Source organism: Haemaphysalis longicornis, unplaced genomic scaffold (genome assembly GCF_048455015.1).
Source record: "Haemaphysalis longicornis isolate Haplotype H1 unplaced genomic scaffold, Haemaphysalis longicornis Haplotype H1 scaffold_1, whole genome shotgun sequence".
NCBI classification, from domain to species: Eukaryota; Metazoa; Arthropoda; class Arachnida; order Ixodida; family Ixodidae; genus Haemaphysalis; species Haemaphysalis longicornis.
The window spans coordinates 332,960,698-332,984,091 of NW_027526203.1; the positions used below are offsets into that span (position 1 = coordinate 332,960,698).

General features: G+C 50.7%; 1 protein-coding gene across 1 annotated transcript in view; it reads left to right on the top strand.

Annotated features, from left to right (window-relative positions):
* LOC144152528 (uncharacterized) overlaps positions 1–23,394 on the top strand; it is a 277,204-nt gene that overhangs the window by 124,481 nt on the left and 129,329 nt on the right. Inside the window, exon 7 of the mRNA XM_077683824.1 lies at positions 16,374–16,495. Coding sequence (XP_077539950.1) covers positions 16,374–16,495 — 122 coding nt within the window. The remainder of the gene's footprint in view (positions 1–16,373; positions 16,496–23,394) is intronic.

A 23,394-nucleotide genomic window follows, 5' to 3' on the forward strand; every position in this document is an offset into this window, starting at 1 on the left:
CCTCGCCACTTGCGTCCGGTACGCCGTCTTCCACTGATTAGGCCCAGCGAGGCGGAGTGGAACGTACCGCGGCGCCGGAAATTGATTGCCAACGAAGAGAGCGCATTAAATAGCAGCAGCACACCACGAAACGTCGTCTGCTAAATAGTGTTTTAAGCCGCCACACCGGCGGCTGCACTCCTGGGGCCGAATTCTCTAAAACGACGGGCCGTCGCTTTGAAACGACGGGGTAGCGCCATGCAAATGCACGTGTTCTGGGGTTGGTGCCGTCGCTTTGACAAAGCTGGGGAGGAGTTTGAGTCGCAGAAAAGCACTGTGGCAAGGGCGCGAAGATATAAGTGAAACGACATGGGGCAATGGGTGTCGCTTCACGCCCTTGCCACAGTGCTTTTATGCGACTAAACTCCTCCCCAGCTTTGTCAAAGCGACGGCCCCAACCCCAGAACACATGCATTTGCATGACGCTACCCCGTCGTTTCAAAGCGACGCCCGTTTTTTAGAGAATTTGGCCCCTGGACTCACACCCGCGGATCTGCTTCACTATACGGCGCACATGACTCGCGAACGAGCAAAGAATAGTTCAAGGCTAAACCCACGTACGATTTAACGCGAAAAATGTTCCCTGTACTGCTGTAACATCACGCAATGCGGAAGTGATGTTTCGCATTGCGTCGTGTCACAGCGCAAGTTACGTTTTTAACAGAGGAGCTGTTTAAGCTTTCTTCTGTCCGTGCGGATCGTTTACAGGAAATTCCACTCGGCGAAGTGGAGAGGGGGAAATGCTGGGGCAAGGAGTGGGGTCAAAGGGGCGAGGAGGCACGAGCAGGGTTGGGAGTGCGCGCCTCAATAAAAAAAAAAAAAAACTTTTCCGTGGTCAGAATCAAACCTGGGTCCCTCGCTTTAAGAAACCGGCGTTTATGCTATCGCGCTATCGTTTTTTTTTTCTTTATTGCATGGAAAACTGCACTTATTACAGCCTGCAAAAGTTATGAGTCATCCAAGGAGATGCACATCACTGCAGCTAAAATAAGCCGTCCGTCAAAACTCCGGCAAGCAGACGCACGCGTCCAACAGATGCAGCCATTCTGGCGGGTCACTTTGCGCCGCATAAGTGCTCCGCACCAACGCAGCTTGCTCCCGAAAAATAGACTTCGTTGGGCGAGGGAGTTCCGCGTGCCTGTCCGTCATGCGGTACTTCCACAAGCTGTACAATCCCGTCACAACAAAGATATCATAGGGCACTCCAGTAACATCTCGAAAAGGCAAGAAACGCATTGTATAAGGGGTAATGTCCATGTCCTTTTTAAGAGTTCGTTGCAACACATCCCAGAAAAACACCGCATCCCGGCATAAAACAAAACAATGATCAATGGTTTCAGATTGATTGCATAAACGTCAATTGTCTGACCAAGGAATAGACATTCCTTTCTCGCGCAACCATGTTTTCACTGGGAGTGTTGATTTGTGCAGCTTAAAGAAAGACGTTTTTGCATTTGGAGGAAGACACATACGAGTGACACGCTTCAAAATATTGTCCTTATGGTGACCAATGTAAGGCTGGCAATAAACCGGCGCTGGGAACAGACTCTCTAATAAAGTGTTTGTCAGAGCCTTCCTGGATAGGGTAAACAGATAATGCAGGGATAACCTCGCAGTAAGGAAATGAAAGGTGTCGACCACCTCCTTTAAAAAGCCCCATGGTGTCTTCGTACTATACTTCAACCGCGGAGGCTAAGCAAAAACGTTAAATGAAAACTTATTCGCTGTTAAATAACGTTTAGCAGAAGTGGATGATGCGTCACTTTATAGAAGAAAAACCGAGATACAAGCTGGTGTACAAACAAATGTGTCAGCCCAGCACCCCCATGCACTAATGGAAGAAACAAACTGTCTCTGCGCATAGGTTCCCATTGAGACCCCCACACAAGTGTAGCAAAAACTCTATGTAGAGCTTGTACTTTAGAACGCGCACAATGAAGTACTTGCAGCACATAAACAAGCTTTGCTACAAGGAAGACGTTACAAACCTGCGCTCGCGCAAACACAGAAAGTTCTCGCCCCATCCATGGCTGCGAGGCTCGCTTGACTTTTTGGAGTGCCAATGACCAATGCGGCCCGGTGTTTCGCATTTGGTGCAAAGGTACACCTAGGTATTAAAGTGCGTCCTTATCCCAAGTAATGCCAGCAAATAAGGAGGGTTTCGCACCCCACTCACCAAACCAAAATCCCTTTGTTTTTTCCATATTCACAGCCGCTCCAGACGCGTCACAAAACTGCCTGGTCAGATTAAGGGCTTCTTGAACGCTTTTTCTATCAACAAAAAAAAAATAGGCATTGTCATCCGCGTAAGCAAGGACCTTAACCTCGCAGGATAGTGAGGAAAAACCCCGTACTCTTTGGCTCTGCTGAATGCTAAGGCACAGAGGTTCGAGGTCTAAGGCAAACAACAAGGGTGAAAGGGGGCAGCCCTGTCTAACAGATGACTTAATGGAAACTGGCTTAGACAGAACGCAGTTGACGACCAGTTGTGTAGTGCACTGTTTGTAACAAAGCTGAAGGCCTTTTAACAATATATCCCCTAAATTTGCCGCTGCCAATAGTGCGAATAGAAAGTCATGAGAAACGCGATAAAATGCCTTTGAAAGGTCAATTTGGATAAGGGCCACCTGTTCTGCCGAATCAGACACACACTCCGATATTGAACGAGCAACATGTATGTTTGTTCGAATGCTCCTACCTCAAATACCGCAAGTTTGGTGAGGTCCTACTAAACTAGTGATGACAAGTTGAAGGCGCTTAGATAAAAATTTTGCAAAAATTTTATAATCTACATTGCAAAGAGATATTGGCCGATAGCCGTCAACCGATTTCAGCTTTTGTTCATCTTGCGTTTTCGGAATTAAAACTGTGTGTCCTAAATAAATGGTTGGCGACAAAACGTCATGGTCGTGTGCTGCTGTGAATATGTCTAATACCCGTGCTACACGAGCGTTTCGAAGGCCTTCGAGTCGAATGTCGTTTGACTCAAATTACACTTTTGAGCTGCTACACGACGTTTTTCAAATGCATTTGCTTAAAACGGCATTTGAGTCAAAGAAGCACGAAAACTGACCTTTGAGAGTCTCAAAGGCCTTTGAAACACGAACGGTCGTACCCTCGGGCTCAGTTTCTGCAAGCCGTAATAACAAAAACAATTATTTGCGAGTAAAACTTGGTGTTTGAAGTGCAAGATCTTCATAATTTTTCACTTGTTTTCGTTCTCTGTCACTCGCTCTACGATTACGAGGTAACTTGGTACTCCCAACACCGGCGGTGCGAAAAAAGACAAGAAGGAACTGGCTGCCTTGTGCATGTTTTGTGTGCTCTTGTAGATGGTTATCAATTTGATCCCTAATAATTGCTTTTTTTCCCATTTTAACTCCAAAATTAAATTTTCGCCAAGAACGAAACATGGCAGCAGTGGCGACACCAAAACATGGCGGGCGAACGCGGAAACTTTCAACTGCCTTTGAGAATGGTCGTGTAGATCGACAGAACTCCTTCCAGTTCGAATGAAACTTGAAATTTCGAAGGTCATTCGACTGAAATGTCCTTCCAAACGCTCGTGTAGCACAGGTATAACAGAACGGAGCAAGGATACAGAGAACTTTTGATAAAACCCTCCACTCAAACCGTCTGGCCCAGGGGTCTTGTTAGTCTTAAGGTCAGAGATGGCAGCCTTAACTGATTCGAGTGTAATAGGCCCAGAAATCAGAGCGCACTCATCGTCTGTCAGCTTAGGCAGTAAATCAATGAGGGAACTATATTCTTGCCCCTGGGCCAATCGACTTGACCCCGCAAATAGTGTGCTGTATAATGGTGATAGAAAGCACAGCAGTTTCAGCTGCCTCGGTGTACCTAGTACCCGTATGTTGAATTTCAATTACTTCCTTTGCAAGTGCTGACTCCCGCTCATCACTTAGTGAACGACGAGTCGGGTAGCTATCAAAGAATTTTTCAGTTCTCGACCGAATTAGAGCGCCATGGTATTTTTCGGTAACATATTGCTGAAGTTGTGCTTTAACAACGCCAATTTTCTCTACACCCAATCCCGGACTGACCGCATCGAGTTCATGAAGCCCAACCAATGTACGAGTTAGTTCCCCTACATAAAAATGTCTTAAAAACGAAAGGCGAGCGGACTCTTCTATTGCGCAATTCCTAACCTCCTGTTTGAATAGATCCCATTTCTGATATAAGGAAAGACTCTGTGTTTCAAGAATACTAGTCAAACAATCTGATATACGCTTACAAAATATTCCATCAGCCAATAAAGAGGTACTAAGCTTCCACAGATCCTATCGAGGCAGCACACTACGCGGTCTTGATCTTCCTAAGCAAACAGATACCATGGAGTGATCTGTGAAGAAGATCGGGCGTACAATATAGTCAGAAATGCTAGGCATCTTTTCTGCTGAAATGTATATGCGGTCGAGATGGGCATTCGAATTGCTCTGAAAGTTAGTAAAGTGCATGGTGCTCCCTTTTTCCTGACCAACATCGACAAGACCATTATCATGCACTAAATCAGACAGGGTGGCTGCACTTTGGTCATAGTGTGAACGGGGTCTAGATCGGTCCTGCTCATAGCAGACACAATTAAAATCCCCCATGAGGAGGATTTTTCGTTGTGTGCGCAGAAAATTTATATAACTAGGAAATTTTCCGCGCCATCGGTTTTTCTCTATTCTTACCGATTGCGCTATCATCACATTGGGGGCGCGCAGCATTTACTTTGAGTTCGTAGCGCGGGCGTTGGCTTTGGACATGGGTTGAGTTGAGGTGTGCTTTGGCTTCGGACTGTGGCAGCTCGGAGTTTTGGCCTTGGCAGGGTGGATTGTGTACTTTCATTTAATTTAGTTTGCGTTGACAAAGCCACGCTTGCGTTGACAAAGCCACGCTTTCTAACCATCTTTCTCTTAAGAAAAGGGCAAACCCAAGAAAAGCCAAGTTAAAGCTAGTGAAGACCAACAGCCCCGCTGTTTCCTCCTTCGCATCTCAATTGCGAAGGTGGCCGAATTTTTTGTCTCGTAAAGGTTGATGCTTGTACGGGTGCATCGCGGAAAGCGCGCGCTCATGGAACAGGCGCGAGCGACACGAGAGATGTGGGAACAGTAGCTTGTTCTCTCCTTAGTCCCTTTTCACGCTGCACGTTTTCTGCGTTCCTGCTTTTGAGTAATACCGCGTGCTAGGCCTCGTTATTCGCCGAATTCGGTCCCTTACACACGCTTGGCGACGGGTCATTCCAAGCAGTTGTGGGGAAGCGGGCCCGCGGAATTTTTCGTCGACGGCGAGTAATCGCAAACGAGGCTCCATTATTGGGGGCCCACTTTCCCTTTGCTGAATGCGCTGGCAAACTGTGCGAGTCTGTTGGAGCTGTCCTCACCGGTCCGGCGACGCAAGGCGGCCCATGTGGCGGCGTGCGTGCAAACAGGGGTAGCGCCTGCTGTGATGGGCGTGTATGTCGCATTCCCTTCGCGCCTGGCTGCGGCTCGTATACGGTGATGAACGACGCGCGACAGCTGTAAAGAAAGCGCCCCCGCAATCCTCGGAACGCGTGCTCGACCCACGGCGTGCCTGTTTTTATCGCGCAATTAGCGGCCCCCTTATCATCGCCGATACTCTGCAGGGCTCTCCCAGCGCGGACTGCGTGTCCGAAGAGAAGACATTTCGCGCCAGTCTTCCGATGCGCAACATTTCTCTCACGTTTACTCGGTGTGGCCTTTCCGTTGGCGGAATCCGCAGGACCAGTTGCTGTGCTGATGAAAAAGCACCTACCCGCGGAGAAAGTTGACACTCGCAGCGTGATTGCCTCCAGCGTTGTCGTGTTGCCACTTGATTTGATTGATTGTGGGGTTTAACGCGCCGACGCAACGCAGGCGATGAGGCGCGCCGTAGTGGAGGGCTCCGGATTAATTTTGACCACCTGGGGATCTTTATCGTGCGCCGAAATCTCGTACACACGGGCGTTTTTGCTTTTCGCCTCCATCAGAAAAGCGGCCGCCGCGGCCGGGAATCGAACCCGCGACCTCGTGCTCAGCATCGCAACGCCTTAGCCACTGAGCCACCGCGGCGGGTGTCGTGTTGCCACTTTGTCGGGCAGTACTTGTCACGGGGAAAATACTGAGCATCACATCTGGCTGGGGCGCCTTTGCTAATGGGTCCAGGGCCTAGCCGACCCCGATTCTCTGCAGTACTACTGGGCACACACAAGGGGGTTTGAAAGTGCGCGCGTGCAGGATGATAGAGAAGTGTGGCGCACCATCTCTCTGGTCGACACTGTACGTGCAGATTAGTGAGTGCTTGCACCTACCCACACCTCTCGTGCGGTCATACATCATCGTCGATGGCATCCTCCAGGCACTTTGACTGGAGAGCCCCCTCGGGATTTAGCTATCAGAGAGTTGTGTTCCCTTCTTGCGCAGAAGATCGTTGGGTGGACTCGGCGGTCCCGCTGTCAATGAGAGCGCTGACTCGGAGCACCCCGTGGGCTCAGCCAAAGCCAGGCTTTGGCTCAGCGATGCTGTCCCCCTCTCATCCTGTTTTCGTTTTTTCGTAAGTTGACGTTTTGGCGGTGTTTGTTCCTGCCGCCAAACGGCGTTCGGGGGCACTATGCATGTTTGGCGGCGGGAACAAACACCGGCGGTCGGGAGCACGCACTATGAAGGGTCTGCCGTTTCCCACACTTTGAGCGCGCCACGAAGCCACGCGCCGAGTATTCGGCATGGCCTTCACAAGCCGGTGCTTATTCCGCGGCATCGGCCGTGCAGACGGTACTGATTGTGGTGTTCTTCGTACTCCGAGTTCACTTATATATTTTTCGCGCCTGCCCTGGGTACGACTGTGGTTTCCAGGGATTTATTGGGATTTAAAACTGCCCCGGTGACGGCTTGTTGACTTGGGAGGCTGCTATGGCCACAGCCGGAGCTGAGCGCTCTTTTCAGGTACCAAGCGCTGTACCGCAGCTTTTCTGAGGCACCGCGCCTCTTTAGGGAGTTTGACACTGGCCATGGTGCGTTTAATGAATTGGACGCGAAGAGTAGCTGGTTGAAAATTTATTTTTCAGTCTTCTTTCTTTCTTCTCGTTTCAGTTTCTTTTCTCTGGTTATTTCTGAAAAAAAAAAAAAAAAAAAAAAAACACCCTCCCGTTCTTTGAAGATGCCAATATATCTCATACGGTCCTTTCTCTGTTGAAACGACGATCACTCACTTTAAACAGTTAGCGGGACAATGGTCCTGTGCTTTTGTGCTCCGGTGCCCCCGTATCATGAAAGCAAAAGGACAGACGGTTGGGCGGAATGGAAACTATTCATAGCAGGAACAACAGCGATAGCTTTGAACAGGACGGGAAGAATTGCAGTGCTTAAGTTGTGTTTTTTTTTTAAGTGTTCCCGTCCTCCTGTCGAGATTTAGTGCTGTTATGAAAGCGCCTGCGGATACACAGTGCCAAAAGGCATTTCTCTGCTGTGCTGGACGATGCATATTCATCCCCTCTTCATTTTTTTTCTGTTTTTGTGTTCGAGGTCAGTGTAAAAGGTACGCGAGGTATCGGTGCATCCACTGAGCCTCGATTCTAGTTTAACAATTCCCTTCTTGTCAAATATGACCATTGGCGTATACACACAGATGTGCCGTCCATTGCCTCTGTTTGGTAGAATCAGTTTTAAAGCGAAGCTCTCTATGCCCCACTTGCATCGTAGATCGTAACACCAAAACGAACTGCAGGAAAGACAGCTTTACACAACTGGTTTTTACAAAGGGCGAATGATGATGAAACGCGAAGCGCCTCAAGAAAAAAACATACCCAGCTTTCTCGCTCGAAATTCTGACCTCTCAGGAACCTAGCAAAACCGCTTCAGGAAATTCATATTTGGCATAAAGCAAAAAATCAACGTGAAAATTAAAACACTAAAAGAATTTTCCAGGATTCTGAATACTTTGTGTGTAATTCGCTGTCAAATCTTACTCCCCATCCATTTCTTTGAGAGAGGTAGTTTCCATGGCTCAGGAACCTAGTCGTGTAACTAACGTGCAAGACTTGAAACTGTGCACAAAACATGTTTGCACCCCCAATATTAGCTGCGCAAAATACTTGCGTTTCGCTAAATAACTACAGAGTAGTCATTGTTGAAAAGACTGCCATGAGCGGGAAAGCTGCACATGAACGCTTCCCGTGGCCTTAATCGAACCTGGGCCTCTCGCATAATGAAGCCGACGTCGATCCGATTGTGCCATTCCGACACGATCGAAGCAGTTTGGATTTTGGACTACTCGCTCAACTGTCAAACGCTATACCGCGCCACACGACGCAGAATCATTCGTGCATTGGCCTAACGTTCGCAAACCGCACCTGGGTCGCGTTACAATGACTAGCCTCTGGCCGTGTACCAGTGACCACATAGACATAATGTGCAAGTGCAAAGTCGTCGATGGTGTATGGGACGTGTAAAGTGTAAGCATCTACTCATACTCCAAGCTACTCGAACTTCTAAATAAATCGTGTTCAGACAAATCGACCGCAAACTCCGACTTACTTAATTTCGCGCAGAAAAAGCTTCGCGTTTCAACCATCTTTGTCGTTAGATGAAAGGAGCTTCGATTTTTTTATTTAGCTTCCGGTCTCGGACTGAGTCTGCGGGGTCTGATGGGCCGTGTTCAAACAGCCGCTACATTACACGCACTGTAACGTGGCTGTCCACAACGCATGCACACCTTCCCATTCCCTTGGCTATCGTTTCCAAGATTAAAAAAAAAAAAAAAAAAAACTTTTTGAACCTGAGCGGTTCTGCTCGATGCGCGCGGCATCCAATCTGCTGCTGACTTATTGACGTTGCGTAGCACGGGGGGAAAAAAGGCGCGGACCTTTGGCCGCTTGCTGGGCCGCGTTGGCGCTACTGCAACGCGGGACGCGCGGGTCCAGCCAGGTCGGTGGCCCCGGGGTCGCGGAGGGCGCACCTCAAGAGCCCATTTTATGGCCGCCGCTCTTTGTTCCGACACAGGACGGCGGCGGCCAAGGTCGTCCACTTGTTGCCGCGTCTCGTTCGTCGGCTGTCAAGGGGCGCCTCCGGGCCGGACGGACCCAGCGGCCGGCGAGCGCGCTGTCGCCGAACCCGGCGCGTGGTTCCTGCATTTTGGACAGTCGACGGGCATATCCGAGCGCGCAAAGGGCCACCCAGCCGCGTGTTTTGACTACACGTCATTGGGCCGACGCCGGGACGTTGACAGGGCTTTGGCTGCGTGGGTCAAACTGTCCGAGCATCTCTTTCTTGTTCGCGCGTGCGCTGACGGAAGTCTGCGGACTCCGTGCCAACTTTTCTTCGTTATCTCTGCCTGGCTGGCACGCGCTGTGAGCGACTCACTTTGTCACCGGCGTGGAATGCGCTCCGGCGCAGTGGGAGGACAGCGATGATAATTATGGTGACAATACAAATAAGCTCATTCATAGGTACGCTGCAGGTTCGGCGCTACTTTCTGCATTTTGTTTTCACTGGAAATGCGAATAAACTGAAACTGAAGCTGAAACTGAGTATCGAGCGCGCTAAGCCGTTGCACCTAGTGTGTGGGCTGAAAAGCGCCGTCAAATTGTAAATTTCGCCCGAGGAAGCAACACAGGCAAGCTTAAATACCCGGTGAACAGACAGAAAATAAGAACGAAGGCACTAAAACGAAACCAATATGGGTCAGCAAACTACAGTTAAGATGAAACAAATTGCAGCAATTCATTGCCTCGGCGCCCACAGAAAGACCCTTGGCGACAAGTTTCAGAGATAAAAAAAAAACGGCAAATCGGCTTAAATATTTAATCATAACCAACACCTGACGAATCACAATAAAAATCGGTTGAGCATCTGAGGAAAAAGTAATGCTCGGGATGTTTCAAACTGTCCAAGTGAAGTAGGGCATCAAATTGGAGGGTTTTCTTACCGCATTTCGTGAATACCCGGGGCACGCCAAATCGGTTTTTTCTCTCGCGAAAAAAACTACTTAGGTTGTCTGTACAGGATGTATAGTAGAAATCTCGAAGAAAGCAAATATAAATTTTTTTTTAGAATGTACTATATGAAGCTGCGAACGTGGGAGATCAGCGCTGACTCCAATAATATTTGCGTCCGTACAGTAAGTCAACATCATCATCACTTTTCAAAATTCAAAAATTCAAATTTCGGGAGTTCGGCGCGCCGAAGCTACACCTGGGCAATGAGGCGCGCCGTAGTAGACGGCTCCGGATTAATTTTGCTCGATCCTTGACGCGTGTGCCGAAATTTCCGCTTGTCGCCTCCCGGATTCTGAAAAGCAGCCACCGCGGCCGGGATGGACCCGGCTCCTTGGTCTCCTGCACAACGCCCGAGCCACTGAGCCACCACGACGGGTCCATCATCATTGTTATCCAAAAACTCTACTGTACTCTTGGTCTGCTTGCGCGCGTTGTCGTTATTTCGCTTCTCTGGCAGCGCGAAGGTCGACGCCGCGTTAGCCCGTATGCTTACTTTGACTTGCTGACCCGGAATGCTGGACCAAGAAAACAACCGGGAAGCGCGGAACGCCTGTTGAAACTGTCCCGCTGGTTCAGTGAATTATTTTCAATTCGACGAAGCTGCTTCTAAGGGAAAACTGCGTGTGTATGTGTGCACGTTATAGAGCACTATAGGCGCCAAGCGAAATCATATGCTAAACCAGCCTGATGCTGGTTCGCACTGGAGAAGCAGAATTCTCGAAAAGTATGGGATGTTGGTTTTATGAAGTACAATTGAACTGTTGTGTTGCACTCTGAGTGGCGCGGTGACATACTGTGAGATCAAAGCGATCTGTCTTATGAGGCTGACGCAGCTCAGCTGGCGCCCCCGATCGGTGCGGCGACCAGAGCTGTGGACCTTGTCAGTGCGGGCATAAGCGTGGCGTTCGCTACAGGTCGCTCGAAAAGCTTCGTGCTGAAGGTTGGTGCCAGTGGGCGTGCTCAAGCATCCGGCGTGTATGCACAGCGGTCACGCGAGGGGTCCGGATGGGCCCTCGCACATCAGTGGCAGCGACAGATGTCCGCGGTCGAGCGGTGGTTATGAAATGGCTTCACGGAGGCGGAGCGCGGTCCTGGCGTGTGACCGTTGGCCGCCCCGTAGCCGCTCGAGGCGCAACGCGGTCGCCGTTCACGGCCCTCGAGCCGCTTGCCTCGTTTCTTCGGTGTGTCGTCGTGCGGGCTCGCGCAAGACTCTCCTCGGTCGTCGCCGGCGGCCGTTTGCACGCGTTCTTGCCACATCTCTGACCCGGCCGTTAGCGCCGGAACCCGCACGTGCAACCGCCGCGGACCCGGTGGCGTGCACGTGTTGGCTGATCGAGAGGAAACAACAACAACAAAAAAATGCCAGTCAGTTTGTGCCAGCTTGGGCCTTCGTAACTCAGTATGAACTGTCACTTACAGATATCCCGTCGCCATTCACTCCTCTGCTACGTTACATGACATCGTGCAAGTTCGTCTCTGGTTGCATTTCAGCCTTTTCTCGCTTTTGAATTCTGGAGTAAACTTGGGAGCAGGGACACACATATTAATTTATATTTCTGTCTGCGTGAGCGTACGTCGATTAGTGCGGGCGGTTTTGAGCTACTGTACTATGAACCGTTCGTGTGATCCTGCATCTGAGAAACGGAGCGGTGTGTCACAGGGGCGCCTTGCGTCACGGTAGAGGCTGAAGCGTTACGCCACCGCACGCTGGGCAGCGAGTGCAATTTATTGAATAATGATTCGGTGTACCGGACTTCAGAGTGTCTCGGTAATTCTTAGAGCTCCACTATACGACGCCTCTGAACATATGCGTAGCTGAGATGGTTAAAACCAACTTTTGGGTTATCGCCGTGAGTTCGCCAACAGGTAGCAATAGCGAGACTTTGTGTGGCAGCACTTCATTTTTACTCCTCGTCTGCATAGCGCCCCAAAATGCAGGCTGTGGGGCCCAAGCTGCAGACGAGCGTGCGAGACGTCAGTGTGAAATCAACACGCGATGAAAGATGTTAAACCCGCGTAGCATCGAGCTCCTTGCACGTACAGTATTTGTCAAAATTTTCTAGGCAACGCTTTAGGATTCTGGGCCACAAAGAATGCAAAGCAAAAGCCTAACGTTCAAGTGTGACAGAATTATTCAATGATATTGAGAAAGGAAGGCGCTTTCGCCAGCTATGTGACATAAAATATTTCGGTTTCACTCGAGAGATAAGCGTGTATTTTCAATCCGTTGCAACCCAAGAATTTTCGGCAGATACTGTATACCCAAGTTTAACTGTGACGTAAAGCGGTACTGTTCGAAAGTTTGAACATTAGCAGTGTATTTATTTTTCAACCGCGTGCTGGCTCCTACTCAGCGCTGATTTGAGTGCCGTCCCACGGCGTTCCAGCTAGTAGCACGGGTTTCCTTGCCTGCGGATAGTTTAGACGCGGTGAAGGGGCGCCAACTAGCGTTCAGCTTCCACCTGAAGTGCCTTTCATTGGGTGCGCAGGTATGTATTACGCGTTAACGCTTCTATTATAAAAAATAAAAGATAAAGTGCTGACTGTCGTATATCCACACCATCTCGAAATGCGTTGGAGTACCTGCAAAAACGTGAAAAAACTTCAAGGAGTGGCGGTGCATATGCCGGCTCAATCAGCCGTCAAATGCCCCACCGTAGTTAACAGCCTTCGCCGTAGCTGACCTTGTTCCCTTTCAAATAGAGCGAACATGTGTGGTAACACTAGTATACGTACTGTATTACCGCGCGCGCCCCGTCCCTGCACCGCTGCTATATAGGTATAAGAGCACGCCCAGAGGAGAGCGTCGGTGTTTACCATTTCAAAGTTGTCCAGTTCGAAACGAACGTCATTTTTAAGCTATGAGCGCAGCAATCGGAGTTTCGTTTCGTATAGGTTATTTTGGGGCCCAAGCGTGGCCTGGTTTTTTTTTCAAAGGAGGTGCCATTCGAACGTTGGTTACGGCTGTCTTTAACCATATGTCGATGGGTTCCGGGAAGCGGCTAGCGGGCTAGAAGTTAACGTTGCTTTCAAACTTCGATTCACGGCGCCTGTAACGCAAGCCGCTCGCTGTGGTGGACCACCACAGCGAGCGGCTCCTGCGAAGAATAGCCAACACGAGTAGAAGCTCAAGGGTCGGCGCTCACAGCGGTAAGCGCCGCACATCGCGCGAGTGCACCCGCCGCTCGCGAGTGGCGAGCGGGGCTCACTACTTGCGAGGAGTGAGTGCACTCGCACTCATGAGTGGTGAGTGGGGCTCACCGCGAGTGGAACTCGCACTCGCGAGTGGGGAGTGGGGCTCACCGCGAGTGGAAGTCGCACTCGCGAGTGTTGAGTGGGGCTCGCCGCGAGTGGAACTCGCATTCGCGAGTGGTGAGTGGGGCTGACCGCGAGTGGAACTTGCACTCGCGAGTGTTGAGTGGGGCTCGCCGCGAGTAGTACTCGCACTCACGAGTGATTTGATTTGATTTTATTGATTGTAGGGTTTAACGCGCCGACGCAACGCAGGCGATGAGGCGCGCCGTAGTGGAGGGCTCCGGATTAATTTTGACCACCTGGGGATCTTTAACGTGCGCCGAAATCTCGTACACACGGGCGTTTTTGCTTTTCGCCTCCATCAGAAAAGCGGCCGCCGCGGCCGGGAATCGAACCCGCGACCTCGTGCTCAGCAGCGCAACGCCTTAGCCACTGAGCCACCGCGGCGGGTCGCACTCACGAGTGGCGAGTGGGGCTCGCCGCGAGTGGCACTCGCACTCACTCGCACTCATCAGCCCGCAACGATGGCGAGGCTCACTCACCACTCACTTATGAGTGGTGAGTGGGGGGGGGGGGGTGAGTGCACTCGTGAGTGAGTTTGCCGACCTATGCGTACCAGTCGCTTCACGTTGTTCTTGCGGATGCGGGGCACCAAGCGATGTGCGAATCAGCTCAATCGATACTCTTGGTCCGTAGGCGGCCTTGCGCCATAAACACCCGCATACTTCTACTACCACCACGAATTCCCTTTGCAGATCGCCGCTGTGCCACATAAAACAAGCTACTTTCAAAGCAAGAAAAAACTCGGTTATCTAGAATGGCAGAGTTAGCGATGTTCCTAAATAGGAGACAAGCCGCCGTGTCTGCCGCAATATTGAAGTCACGCCTTTTCGCGAGCGCAAGTCTAGACATTGCTCGGAATGATTGATGCACCTTAAAAGAAACCAGATTTGTTTCCTTCGCTGCACAGGTAGAAGTATAAGGACAGCGCCTAGCGCCCGCAAAAATTCTATGGGAGCGGGCAAAGGTGAGCCTAGTCTTTCTGGAAATTTAATCAGTCGCTTATGGTACGATTCATATCGCCGGCGCGTGTGCTTTGTACGATTAGAACGCCCTGTCGCGCGCGTACGGCAACCAGTGACATGCATTACGAAGCGTACCGTTTGTGCCATTTAGATTTTTGATAAGTCCAAATTCATCTTAGATAGTTGATAAGCCCCAGTCCAAACCTGAAACCCACGATGCGTCTAAAGTAACACGTTAGGAAGGCGGGATTTTTCGGCGTGCCGGGCGACTAAGTGAGCAGCTACGAGTAAAGTATTTAATAGAACCGCAAAGTGTCGCGTTCATGGTATGTATGCATTTAGTTTGCTGCCGGCCTGCCACGGTGGCTCAGTGGGTAAGGCGTTGTGCTGCTGTCCCCACGGATGCGGGTTCGATCCCGCCCGCGGCGGCCATTGTTCAGACGGAGGCGAATAGCGAAAGCGGTCCGACTTCGAGATTTCGGCACACGTTAAAGGTCTCCACGTGGTCAGAGTTAATCCGGAGCCCTCCCCTACGGCGCGCCTCATAGCCCGGGTGTAGCTTCGTCTGGTCCAGGTTCCGAAATTTGAATGTTTTTTTTTTGTTGTTGTTGTTGTTGTTGTCGCCCTAAATGTGCCGGGCTGCTTTTGCAACGCAGCTGTTGAAAGCACGTTGTAAAAGAACGCGTTGTATTTGACTGACTCGACTGCTTATGACGCATTGCATGCCACGTGGCTCACACAAAATACCAAGCGCATGGGGGGACAAGGGGGAGCGGCGACTAGAGCCCATGGGTCTTCCCCTAGTAAACAAATGTCACGTGACGCGGTTCGACCAGTGGCCGCTGCCGGCGGCATAAAACATTGGCAGAATAGAGTGCCGATACTCTGAAACCTGATCTAGTGGCTCTAGCGGCGGCCATGGTGATATTGGGGTTTGAAATCCCATTGCAGGCGCATGAGGGAGCGCGTTGAGGGGGAAAACGAAACTGCTTTTTGCATTGCGCGGTGTAGCTGACCTCTTCGCTGCATTGTACGGTCATGGACAAATGAAATGCACACGCCAAAATATGAATCGGAACACACAGATAGCGCAATCTCTTTTCATGCATGTCAAATTGTCGCATGGCTCTATAGCAGTACGAAGTGTGGAAATGTGGCTTTCGAAATACTACGACCCCGTCATTATGTGGTTTCCACGAACCATGTTTCTCGAATTTCTGTGTTCTGGTTTATATTCTCCTGTTCGCGTTTCGTTTGTCCATGACTACATATCGGCCAGTGTGCCGCAGTCCAGTGCAGTGCAGTTCATGTGTCCGCGCTTACCGTGCGATGTAGTAGGAAACCGCGGTAGCGTCTGAGAAGCGTGCGTGTTCGCGGAAAAAGTTTACGAGCAGACGGTGTCTGTGCGTGCAGGCAAAATGAAAAAAAATTCGCGAATTCATAATAACGCACAAAATTGGTATAGAAATCATGCTTCCTTCAGTTTTTTTTTTTTTTTTTTGCGCAGTCTGGAACACACTCTATATTTTCGAAGTTGAAACAAGTGGTCACAGTGAGCTTATTTGTTATTGGATTTGCAGTATGTTCTAAGTCAGGGGTTGGCAGTCTTTTGAGATGAACGACCTATAGTTGCATGAAGCCGACAAGGCGGGATCCGGACAGCAAAACAAAGACGGGGGGGGGGGGGGGGGGGGAGGTTCTGGCGTGGTGCGGGGGGGCCTCATAATAAATACTGCCGCGCGGGCCGCAGGTTGGCGACCTCTGCAAGGGTTAAAGGGCTCCGGTCGGTCTCACCAGAGCTTTACCATGTCGTCAATCGCACACGAACTAGACTCTGCTGCCAAGTTTCCCCACTTCTGGGTTCATTCTGCAACCGTGCACCAAACGTTATACTATATATAAACTGTACATATTTCACGCATAATCGCTACGCCTTAACACAGTCTGTCTGTTTTGTATTGCGTGTGGACCGTGTTGCAAACGTCCCTCGCGCGGGTATGGTGCTCTGTCCTAATGTCGTGCCTTTTTTCCCCCTCTCTTCCGCACGCTCCTTGGCGCAGTTGGACGACTGCACGCTGCAGCTGTACAAGATCAGCGCGGCCGACAACGACTATGGCAGCTACCTGGATCTCGAGTCGACAATCGACGAGCAGGGCGACGATTTCGAGGGCTTCCAGGACAAGTAAGCCGCTGTTTCGCACGCGAGGCTACTCGCCTGGCGGCGACGTCGAGGCGCACCTAAGGCCGGGGCCGTGTGGCGCAAATGCCGCTAGTCCTCTTAGATTCGCCTTGCTGTCCCGCTACGGGCCGAGCCTCAACGGAGTTTTTTTTTTTTTTTTCTGTTTGTAGAGCGCTTACTGTATCCGACATACATCGCCGTGATATTGCGCCATAAGGCTGGCGCGGGAAAAGAACTTTACCTGCACTTAAAGATAAGGTTGGGGAGTGTGGCCGTGCGGTATCGCGTGATGAATCGCATGACGACGAACACGGAACATGATGTTCGAAAATGGGAAGTCTGAGATGGTGGATGCTTCGCTATCTAGACGCTAACATTAGCCACTCATCAGAACGCCTTAGTGTAACATAACGCCATAGTTTATCGGGCATAGCGGGATAGCATGTTGGCGCATGCGCTACGCTCTATTCTGCGAGCGGGCGTGCGGCGCGCAACCTTAAGGCCCAACCACATGCACGCGTAAAACCGACGTACTCGCGCAACGACGTAAACCGGCGTAAGCGCGTAAGGAACCGGCGTACCCCGGCGTACGCGGAATGCATTGCTTCGCGCTTGTTACGCCCAAGTCAGATCCCGCCAGACATCGACGCAAACTTTCAGGCGCACGGTGTTGACGTAGACCTTTGGCGGTGATGTTATCTGGCATAACAAGACGGCAGATTCATAAATAAGCTAACTTTACTGTTAATTATGCGATAAAACGAAGTAATTTGTAAAATACGGGGAGCAAACAACCGGACAAACCAAGCGAAGCAACGAGCAACTATGGAAGCACGGCAGTTTACGCCAAGTGTAGCGGAAGGTTTTGTGCCTGCCAAGTATGCACTAATCCTCAACGTTTTTAATATCCCAAGAACTGTTTTAGCTGATTTGTAATAAATATACGTACTTTTGTAAGAATAGGCATTATTTGTTTTAATTTGAGTTAAAATGTAGTTGAACTGGTCGCCACAAAGCTGAGTCCGGGGTAGTCAAGCCACACTGCGCGGCTCATTGGTTTACGCGCGCGTTGCGGCGATATGTGGTTACTCGCCCTCTCCGACGTCGTCGGTTGGCGTAAAGGCAGCGGCGTATGTCGGCCGCAGGCGTACGTCGTTGCGCGAGTACGTCGGTTTTACGCGTGCATGTGGTTGGGCCTTTACGGGGTCTCGTCGCGTCCCGTTACTCGCGGTAGGGCGCGAGTTCGCTTGGAAACGGGCGTAGCCTGCAAGAGCGGAGATGGGGCTCAAGTGGCTATATTCTAGTTCACTGTAACGGGGCGCATAAATGTAAAAACATGGCTGTGATATGACGGCGGGTGTGCGCAGTGCTCCCCCCAAGACTACAATGCCTGTAACTTTTTTTTCGTAATCGACATTGTCGTCTACGCGCACTGGCAGGCATAATGTCAACATTGATAACCTCGCGATTGGTGACAAAATGTTTCGGTAGCTGCTCGCTGACAAGGGTCTCGTTTAGGATCTATGTGATATGTGTTCTGCGGAGGTTCATTTTTCGCTTTTGCTATACTTCTAGTCGCTACACTGCCGTTATGCAGACGAGCCGCCTGACGATGCATTTTATCACTGGCCTAAATCGTTGCGAATTTTGCGGCTTCTTGCTATGAAGAGCTGCGCACGCAGTTCGTATTTTGTTTGTTAAGAGGACGCTTTGTTCCGAAATTTTCGGAGAAGTGACTAAACCTTTCATCGGTGACGTCGCATAGCGGGCCGCTAGTTTATAGCGTTTGCGTCGCACAAAAGTGCAAAGGTGGTATGGGATTTACGTGAAGCAGCCGTAGAGCTTACCTTTAGTAGCCGCACATCTTTTAATTTCGGTAAAATTTCTCCCACAGCGTTCCCGGGGTTTGTTTTGTTTTTTCAGCACTTGTTTGAAGGGTTATGGCTTAAGGTTTTATACTTCGCCAGTGTGCAGGTCCTTTCGTGGATGGTGTTACTTCCTCCCCATTCGCAGCGCGTTCCCCGTGAGCCTCCTATGGGCGCGCTAATTGTCAAATAATATACAATATGACATCCATTTAGGTACTACAGTGGAACCCCGCTGATACGTACCCCGCACTTACGACGACCCGCTTCTTACGACGGATCACCGCGGCCCGGCGAACTCCCCATAAAAAACAATGCATTAAAAAAAGCCCAATAATATGACGCTCGGGTGCACGCGGTCCGCTTCATACTACGGACCCTGGCGCGGATAAACTGACGCTTTCCCCATATTTTACAACGCTTCGCCGCCTCGTCCTGACCCTCTTTATTTTTAACCCCCGTTTGACGCTGCTTGATGTGCAAAGGTCCGCAGGCGGTCTAAACCACTTACTGAACACATGCATGCAAGCAGGCGGCTACTCGTGAGCGGGAGTTAATCTACTACGGCCTAACTCGGCATCACTACGCCAACGCGCCAACTGCGAGAAGTCGAGTTTCAGGTGGCAGGTGGATCGTGAATTTGAAGCTCCCGTTGAGCCGCCGACAAACGCGAGTACACATACAACGCAAGCCCACACTCTTAACAAAAAGGTCGGCGCACTTACTAACAGAACACTAACCAGTTACTTGTCGCAGTATTGACTAGGTACTTAGTTGCTTTTACTAACTGGTCATTCATGACCTAGTAAAAAGCTAGCGTAACAATGTGGATCTGCTGAATGCGCAGCGGGACAGACACATTCATCACGCACATATCATACGTGGACAGTCAACAACTGAACTGAGCAAGAAAACCAGCGGGACGCGAGAGGAGAGCGAGTAGTTACCTTAGAAATACATCTGCTCTTTTTGCTTTTATGGCTAGCAGCGGAAAGTCCCATGAGAGAGTCGGTGGGCTTGTCGTAAAAATCAAATATTGTAGCGATAATTTTAGAATTATGTATTTTAATGTGATCATATACAAGACAGCATGTGGATTTGCAGAAACTTTTTAATCGTGATTTGGTGTGGAAGAAGAGCTGTAGTTATTATGTTCAATAATTCATAGAATTTGTTACTTCCGTGAATGTTAGTATTAAACCAGCAGCAGTTACTAAGTGCACGGTCTAGACTAGTAACGGTTCCACACTTAGTGGTAGGACCCACCTACCGTTCAGGGGGGTAGTAAATGCCGTAAGGAGTAAGTAAATACAGCCGTTACTACCCTTTTACGAGCTTTTTTGTTAAGAGTGCACGGCGATGACCGAACAGCCGCTTTCACCGCCCGCTCGATCCAAGATTCTTCCTTTCACGACGCTCTTTCTCCCTATATCTGTGTTGCCTGCTTATCAGTGTCTTACAAAGCCGCGTCGTCACTCCTCTCTTTTCTTTTCTTTGAGTGCCTCAATTCACGCGCGTCCGTCGCAAGGGTGGAGCAAAAATACAGGAGGCAATGGGTGGAGACACGTACCCGGTGGCATCGCCATTTTGGGTCACTCGCTGGCCGCTGCAGCAAGTCACTGTAGCAAGACCGCGTTATAATTTTCGCCGCAACACGGTTTACTCGCGAAGGTCAATTGAATTATCTATTTCGCGTTACTGGGTCTTGTGGGACACGAAAACAGCTATGTGTTCAGCACTATGACCCAACAGCGACGCCACGGGACCATTCAAAAGTTGTCTCCAGCATGTACGCCAATGCCGTTTTCCAGCATGTACGGCAATGCCATTTTTAGATGCGGAGCATCTCATGCTCGGGGCTGTGTCCCTCCCTCTCTTGTCGTCCGCCGTCCGCACTCTACTGCGCATGCGCGTCTCTTCAGCCCCGTCAGCGTTTGGGCTGATGTCAGCGCAGTCCACTATAAAAAGAAATAGTTTCGATCCCACGACTCTCTGGCCGCAATGGGAGGTACGTGGCGCTCTTCGGGCCCACTGCGCTACAAACCGAGACGGGAGCATGTGCTACGAACGCGCCTTATGCCATTCACTCATTCAAACTACGTCAAGAAGCTACTGATACAACGAAGGCACGCGAAGCTGAACGTCAACGGAAACGACGAACTGAAAACTAATGGGAACTTCAGTCGACCCCATGGCTGCTTCGCCTATTACTCAGGGTTCCCCTACGGGAAGATGGTGTAATTTTTTTCATCTCCGCCTTGTACTATCGTTCATTTCGCTTCGCCTTGGCAGTCTCACACTCGCCCTTTCCCCTCTCAATTTGCTCGACCACGTCGGCCCTATCTCGCGTAGCGCGCGGCGCGTGGCTGGCGGGCTAGCTGGACGCCATGGGGGGGAGGGGGCCTAACATAGGCGTTGCGTTTTTTTACTTGGGATATCAGCTAAAGGTTCGCAAATCACGTGAGAGCGCACTAAGTATAGTACTTTAAATAAGTTCTTTGGTCACCTGGCGCGTGAGACCGTCTACTAGGCCGGCATTTACTTGCACCCCGGTTGTACGACACCCCGGTCATACGACGCTTTCTCGCGGTCCCTTGAGAGTCGTATTATCGGGGTTCCACTGTACATAAATGTATTCAACCTGAGCCACTTGGGTCAGTTTGTACTGAGCAATAGGTTGGCGAGTATATCTTGAGTGGTGCTTCTTGCTTCAAGGCATGCCGATATGATGACAGAAGAATGGCAAAGCGCCGATTTATTATTTTTTAAATGCAACGCATCTCTTTAACTCGCCTTGTCCCTCCGGCGTCTTCCGGCGTCCGTAGTCCTGATCCCTCCCCCATTTTCCTCGCCGCGCCAGCTGCGCGCTAACGCCGCTCTCACCGCAGCGCCATCTGCGTGTTAGCGCTCGCTCCCGTCGCCGTGCCAGCTGTGCGTCAGCGCGCGTTAGCGCTCGGTTAAACATCGAACACATGCGCATGCGCTGCTCTCTCTCATTCCCCTCACCGTTAACGCGCGGTACATATAAACGCGGTAACTGCGCCGCTCCGCTCAGTCGTTCCGCCGCTCCGATGACATCCGATGACTACCAATGATTTGAATGGAGACTAACAGGCCTGCTATCGCGATGGTCGGCGCAACCGTACGTAATATAATGGAAACAACAACAAATTGACACGCTAAATGGAAACAACATAACGGAACCGCAACGGAAACCCCACGATGCGTCGCATCTACCCATGGTTCCCCTCGCGGGAAGATGGTGTAAATTTTTCTAGTTTCCTTGTAAGCGGAAGCGTCGTGCTTCTGGAAAGCCATCCTTAATCTTCGCGTAACGGGGCTCGGAAAAAAGATGCAGGGTGATATGACGAACGTGGCCAAAGCGGCCAACTCTTATTCGGCATCGTCGATAGCCAGAACTGGCTGCATTTTGTCTCCACACCTTAGCCCCGTTATCTATCGCTGTGGCCACCGCATCGCGACTGTTGCCGCTTTTCTTTTGAGCGCCATGTTCTTCCGTGGCAATTGTACGCTCTCGTGCGTTGCCCGAATTCCAATGGGGCGAAGTTCTGTGAAGAAAATTACAAGCAGCAAGCATATTATTGCGGCGCAGTGACATGAATGGGAATATATTGCGCGATGGATAATGCAACAAAACAGCGTTACACAAAGCCCGCTGAGCTTCGTGAGAATAGTGGGCCTCGCAGTGTCGTCAAGCGGCAAAAGTCGCCCAGTGCCGCGACCGTTTCTAAAAAAGTGGGGTTGTCGCGGTCGGTCGATGAGCACACAGTCCGCTGGCGTCGCCGAGGAACTACGGGCGGACGAGCATCACATGGCTGGTCACGCGTGGTGTGGAAAAGCAATATCCTGACGGGCGGATGTCGATACGCATACGCAGAGGCAGCCGGTGACGCCCTTGGTGCCCGTATACCGTTATGGCCAAATGATGGCGCCCGCTGCGCGTTCACATAGGTGCGTGCGTATGCGGCCGCCTTGCACATGACCATTAGCGACGTCTTGCAGGCTCGAGCAAAAGGGTTCGCGGCTGGGAACACCCGGTGCGACTGATGGGCATGTCGCAATCGCGCCGCAGCGTTGAGGTCGCTCGTGCGATGGATGGGCCTGATCGGAGCGGGCAGGGAGCTGAGCTTGAACGCTTCGCGGGTGAACGCGCTGGTTACCGTGGCTGTACAAGCTTGCTTCGCACTCAGGTCGCGCTAACGAGCTGAGGCGAGATATTTCGTGTTTGGTTTTTAAAATTTTATGTACGCTGAAGAGGCACTCGATCATTCGTGTTCTCTTTGGCCTGATTTGGCTCAGTTTTTGAGTTCTGTTGCGCGCACAGCGTGGAGGTGCATCGGGTCTGAGTATCCAAACGAGCCGAATGATTGAGCAGTGCGCCTTCATGCTCGTTCGATATTCATACCCCGTTGCGCTTCAGGAAACTAGGTGATGAATTTCTTCGAACCGTTTATTCAGTTTGAGTACGTTTCTTCACAGACCACTAATTGCTGATCGTCTGAACTGTTTGGCAGTACACCAACCAGAAGTTCGCGAGGTTTAAGTCTAAAAGCCGTTTGTTTTGTTTTTTCCCCCTCAAGGCTGCCCCTCTCATGTGGCACTCGCTTCTGCCACGGCACGCCACATTCAGTATCGCGGAGCTTTTTCATTTCCACCTCGTGCACACACCACTCCCGATTTACCTGGATTTAGGGAACTGCGCCGTTGCCTGTATTTTCGAACGTCGTATGTCCACAGGACATGAAAGAAAGGCCATCGTATATTATATCCGGGCCGTCGGGCCGCAGATTTAGATACGGCTGGTCTGTGCTTCTCCTCGGGGGTTGTCGCGAACCCTAAGGCCTCTGGGAGTTATTGGATCGTCTCGAGGTCTTCGCCATGTCCCGGGGTTCATCCCGGGAAGTGATGCGGCAGCTTAGGATGGGTGAGGGTGGTTGGCAGTCTAACTCTAGCACAGGTGCCCTGTTTTCCCCACCGATGAGGACGATGCTAGGCCTTTCCAGAATGGCTGCCGAA